The sequence below is a fragment of the Octopus bimaculoides genome, chromosome 9, assembly GCF_001194135.2.
Source record: "Octopus bimaculoides isolate UCB-OBI-ISO-001 chromosome 9, ASM119413v2, whole genome shotgun sequence".
Classification (NCBI taxonomy): domain Eukaryota; kingdom Metazoa; phylum Mollusca; class Cephalopoda; order Octopoda; family Octopodidae; genus Octopus; species Octopus bimaculoides.
In genome coordinates, this window is record NC_068989.1 from 56,763,708 (window position 1) to 56,769,596 (window position 5,889).

The 5,889-nt window shown below is 37.5% G+C and overlaps 2 protein-coding genes across 2 annotated transcripts in view; one reads left to right on the plus strand and one right to left on the minus strand.

Moving 5' to 3' along the window:
* The window catches only part of LOC106882614 (retinal Mueller cells isomerohydrolase), a 34,378-nt gene extending 30,478 nt beyond the window's left edge, over window positions 1–3,900 (minus strand). The window contains exon 1 of the mRNA XM_014933354.2: window positions 3,640–3,900. Within this exon, the coding sequence (XP_014788840.1) occupies window positions 3,640–3,709 (70 nt within the window). The 5' untranslated portion in view covers window positions 3,710–3,900. The remainder of the gene's footprint in view (window positions 1–3,639) is intronic.
* A 462-nt stretch (window positions 3,901–4,362) lies between these two features.
* On the plus strand, window positions 4,363–5,043 carry LOC106882615 (uncharacterized). Its single transcript, XM_014933355.1, has one exon. It carries the CDS (start codon window positions 4,363–4,365, stop codon window positions 5,041–5,043), a length of 681 nt encoding a protein of 226 aa, XP_014788841.1.
* The last annotated feature ends 846 nt before the right edge of the window (window positions 5,044–5,889 follow it).

Sequence of the window (5,889 nt, forward strand, 5' to 3'; positions counted from 1 at the left end):
ATATATATATATATACACATATGTATGTATGATTCCTGTCTGTATGTAGGTGCATGTGTATGTAGGCATGTGTGTGTGCATCTGTGTGCACCTTTGTCTTTACATTGTGTGATGTTTGTAAACAAGTACCATGCATTTTCAATCTCCCTTGAAAAATGTGTCTGGATATGGGAAAAGTTTATCTGGCTTGGAAAGAAGTTAGGGTTGGTGACATAGAAAATCTGCCTCAATGAATCTCAAAGATGGAAAAGTGGACCTTAAAATGATGGTGATGAGGATGATGATGATGAGGAGGAGAAGGAGGATGGTGATGATGAGGATATGTTCTAAACATCATCTTAATGCTGAAAAATTTAGTTCTTTTACTAAATTCCTCCAAACTCTCGATTGTTTTCCAAATTAACTGAAATATAAGCTCTCAGTTTCATTTAGAATACGATCATGAAAGGTTTAAGAAGTTATGCCACCATAAATTATTAATCTAAACATTTTTCTTAGTTGGAGAAAGAAAATTCATAAAAATATTAAAAAAAAACCTAGGTGGCAATTGTTAGTAACTGTTAAAGGAAATTAGACTGTTATGAACACGTTCCAGTGTATTAACCAGAAACAGTTGCTCCTTGCCTATAAATAAAGATCAGATATTTCCCTAAGCATGTAAGTTTACTTTGAGAGATTAAGTTCATGAAATTGTTGCCCTCTTCTTCGAGAGTCACTAACAATGTCTGTTCATGATCTTGTTGTCTGTCTTTAGCTAAAAGGGAAATTTTAATAAAGGAATATTTTGAACAATATTCTGGCATCATTTCTTATCTTCTACGAGAGTTGACAAAGTTTTGGAATAGCTGTCACTGTCTTGTAGGGTAAGAAAAAAGCATATCATCATCATCATCATCATCGTTTAACGTCCACTTTCCATGCTAGCATGGGTTGGACGATTTGACTGAAGACTGGTGGAACCCGAAGGCTACACCAGGCTCCAATCTGATTTGGCAGAGTTTCTACAGCTGGATGCCCTTCCTAACGCCAACCACTCCGAGAGTGTAGTAGGTGCTTTTACGTGTCACCGGCATGAAGGCCAGTCAGGTGATACTGGCAACGGCTGAATTAACAAAAATACAGGGTAGGCAAATGTAGTAAAATTTTACTGCATATTGCAATCTTTGGGCACAATCTGGCAGCTTCAGCTATTGCACCAAGTGTATTTTCATACTTTGTGATTTTTCACCCATCCTGTACATAAACAGTTTGGGAAAAAAATGTCTTTCGGAATTTTAATTCTAGCCAAGAAATCTCATCTAGGTGTATGTATAGCTTTGAATATATGCCATTAACTGGGCTAAAATACATCTGGCATTCACTTTACCTGCTGCTAGGATGGTTTTTATTTCCTTCCAAAATATACTGTTTTTAAACAGAACATATCCATAAGAAATGTTATTTCTGGATGAATACTGCAGTAACTTGTCTGTCAATAATACATATACATTAAAGATGATACATAGATGGCTATTGTAATTCAATACTATTTCAATGGCAAAAACCAGATTTTTATTCAGCTGGGCAGCTTTTGCAATATCGTTATTTCCTATATCAGAGGTGACAAATCTGGCTTTAAGTATACGTCACTGATAGAGCCAATAGGGCTGAAATGCATCTGGCAGTCTCGTCAGCTGTTGCTGGAATGATTTTCATCTCCCTGTTATAGTGTTTGAAAACACTATAACATCTCCAGAATAGGTTATCTCTGGATGAAACCTGCAGTAACTTGCCTGTCAATGATGTACATACATTAAGTGTGGTACATAGATGACTATACAAATTTTAAATAGTAAAGGGGAAAAAATGACTGCTGTATTTAATTTTTAAACCTGGTACTTATTGTATAGATAACTTTTACCAAATTGCTAAGTTATTGGGAACGCAAGCAAACCAACACCAGTGTAACGCGCGCGTGCTCACACACACACATGATGGACTACTTCCAGTTTCCGTCTACCAGATCCACTCAAAAAATTTTAGTTGATCAAGGACTATAATAGAAGATTCCTGTCTCTGTCGCACAGAGGGATTGAACCTATGAACATAGTTTGGAAGCAAACTTAACTATACAGTCACGTCTGTGCCTATGGCTAAATAATTTCAGATAGAGTAAAGAAAACGTAGGAAGGTAAAAAAAAAGTCCTCGAGCTCAAATCTTTTGTCTCAGTGGTTCTCAGTCGGGGTTCATATAAGATTTGGGGGTTCCATGTAACAAAATAGTAAATTGGGGATCCACAATAATATTTTAAGGGCTCCTGGAAATTTTTCACTTTAGATGTATGTATTGGTATGTTTTGCAAGAAACAGCGAGGTTTCTTTCTCTTACATAGTTCAACCTACACAAGTTATTGTGTGAAAAATAAAATAGGAGTTTTGAAAAACGTTTCAATATAACTTAGTTTTTAAACATGGAATGGCTATGACGGTCCACCAGAATGAAACAGTAATCAAAATGTTCTATAGATAATAAATGGTTGAAAACCATTGCTTTATCTAATTCAGATCCAACAGTTGTCACATTAAATACGTGTCTATATAGGATGATTAATGACTTGTTCACATCAATCATTGCCTATGAGTCATTTTAATTAACGTAAACAGACAGATGCTCATATCAAACGAAACAACGAAAATCTCCTCTACGTGGCGGTTAAACTTACTAGAAATAGTAATTAAATTTTCGTGAAATCACACTCCTATACGTCTTCGAAGGAAGGACATTAATTAATGTGGTTCTCTGTATACACTGCCTCAATGGGAACATGGGAATGTCATTGCTGGGACAGCTTTGACCATAGGACTTGTCGATTAGATCTGATTTGGGGATAAACAACAACTACGACCCAAGTGTTTGTCATTGATCAGTTTTGATTAATTACAAAAATATTTCTAATTCTATCGCAAAGAATTTTTTTCATAAACGATAAAGTATTTTTGCGCAATAAAATATTGTTGTGTCTGGGGAGAGTCATACTGCCTTAATGTTATTGTTGTTTACGTAGTTTAAAACTGACACAACAGACTTACAATCAAAGGTAGGCATTCCAGTCATGACTATCACATCAGTTTGTATACTTAGGACTACTTTGAACAATATATTCTTTATTTTTAAATCGGTTTCGCTGTTATTACTAGCGTGTCGTGAGACCGCGAAGGGGTTTCTTCATTGTTGTTAGAAAGTGACACCACTCATACTGACATAGGAACAAGTGTCAATCGACTTCAGCATGTGATTGGTATTTCTATTTTATCGATCTCGATGATTTAACTAATTATCGATTGTTCCCCCAACAAAATTGTGGCCGTGTGCTGTTAATTTAAGAAATCATTATTATTAACAATTCAATGTGTGAAATAAATATGTAAAGAGTAGAATAATATTGAGAGATTCACTATGCAGTATAGTGAATTGAAAAACATGGATGGACTAACGTAATTCATGCAATTAGTAAACAAAACCTCCTTCTAGGAGTCTACTGATGTGACTTCTGGAGGGATGTTTTGTCTACTAATTGGGTAACCACAGTGAGAGAGAGAGAGATAAAGAGGAGGAACAAAGAAATATAATACTGGAAACAACAACGAAGATGCTTTCACCTGTTACTGTAGTTTCTACTGGTGATTTCGTCTCATTGTCCAGCGTTAGGGAGCGAAAAAGTACTGCCATAGTTGTTAACTATAAAACTCAACACCACTGACTAATTAAGATAAGACTAAACTGCTCGATCACAGACGGGCTTAAATAAAAGATAGCGAATCACTTAACAGAGACATGCCTGACGATAATAAACCTACTTTTTCCCCATGTTTGCCAAGCTAGTTTTTCGTTTATACTCTTTTTCACTGTTCCACCTTGTCCCCACTCGACTTTTCAGCTCCCGCCCCTCTCCCTCCCTGCCTCCTGTCTCTCCACACTAAACTGTCACTCGATGTATCGTGTCATTATAATTGATAGCAGAGTACTATAATTAAATGTGGTAAACCGAAAATAATTTTTAATCAATTGAAATTATAATCGCGGTGAGAAGAAAATTCACTAGTTCTAAAGAAAATTAATCTCCATAAGAACAAAAGAGAAAACAAAGTATTTGCGTGTGCGAGCGTGCGCGCGTGTATGTATGTATGTATGTATGGATGGATGGATGGATGGATGCATGTATGTATGCATGTATGTATGTATGTATGTATGTATGTATGTCAGGTCACATGTGAAGTCTCTCATGGGTGCTACTGGTAACATGGAATTCAGTACAACCTGTTGTATGGTTGGGCCATGTCCATGCAATTGAGTTTCAGAAGAGAGGTCTTCTCCATTGCCACATGTTGGTAGCGTTGAGAAATGAGGACAAACTCAGAAACAGCGATGACATAAATAGGACTGTGACAGCTGAAATTCCTGATGTCAATGATGATCCAGTCTTGCATGATTTACTGAAAAAATGCATGATACATGGTCTTTCTTCCCCTTGCATGGGAAATGGCTCATGTCAAAAGAAATTCCCTAAGTACTACAGAGATGAAATGCTTCTGAATTTGAATGGCTATCCAGAGTACAGAAGATGCAATACTGGAGTCACAGTTCAAGTTGGACATCACTCAGTTGACAATAGGAACGTTGTGTCGTACAATGCCTACCTGCTGAAAAAGTACAGAGCTCACATTAATGTAGAAATTTGTTCATCCGTGAAAAGCATTAAATATCTCTTCAAGTACATGTACAAGGGACATGACTGTGCTTCTGTTGAAGTAAGAGACAACCCAGCGGCATATCATGAGCAAAATCAAGCTCACAATGAAATTACTGATTATTTTGCTTGCCTATATGTTTCTCCTGCAGAAGCTATGTGGAGACTGTCAGAGTTCAAGCTACATGATACATTTCACGGTGTTTACAGACTTGCACAACATTTTGAAGATCAGAAAAGAGTTTACTTTCACAGAGGCAGTGCTCAGCAAGCTGCTCAGGTACAGAGGGACCATGACACTACTCTTACTGCATGATTTAAACTGACTGAGCATGATGATGATGCAAGGAACCACTTGTACCCTGATGTTCCCCTGCATTATGTGTTTAATGAGCACACTAGAACATGGACACCAAAGCAAAGGAATGCTATCACCAGTAGAATGTATACAGTGAGCCCTAGAGTCACAGAAAAATTTCACTTGCAAATGCTGTTTCTGCATGTTTCAGGCGCTGTGAGTTTCTTGGATTTTCACACTATAGAAGGAGAAATCTCACCAACATTTAAGGCAGCATGCCTGAGATATCGTCTTCTCTCAAACGATGACACACTGGATCATGCACTGCTAGAAGCTGCTACCTGTCGGATGCCCTTACAGTTGCTTATTATGTTTGCTGCCCTGTGTACGTATATGAACCCTGCAAATGCTCTTCACCTGTGGACCACTGACAAGGAATCCATGATTAAAGATTTCTTGCACCAAGGTTTTAATGCAGAACACATAGAAAACATGGCACTGCACTCAGTCGATGCAATTCTGATAGAAAATGGCATTAATTGTTTAGCAATTGGGCTGTCTGAGCCTATTGGAGTACCACAGCTTGACTATCATGAAAACCTCGATCACCCGGGCATTGCAGCACTTACTGATGAACAGAGACTGATTGCTAATGCTATGCTTGAATCTCTAGATAAGAATAGGAGAGGTGAGGTGCCCAACCACTCCTGTTTCTATGTAGATGCACAAGGAGGTTGTGGTAAAACTTATATATTTAATACCATAATTTCTTATCTGTGAAGGAACAACTGCAACATGTGCAGTGGTGTTTGGACAGGCATTGACTCTACACTACTGTCAGGTGGAAAGACTATCCATAGTTTG

Bases quoted from the DNA above. Each gene is read 5' to 3' on its own strand.
- LOC106882615 (XM_014933355.1), top strand. From the start codon at position 4,363: ATGTTGGTAGCGTTGAGAAATGAGGACAAACTCAGAAACAGCGATGAC.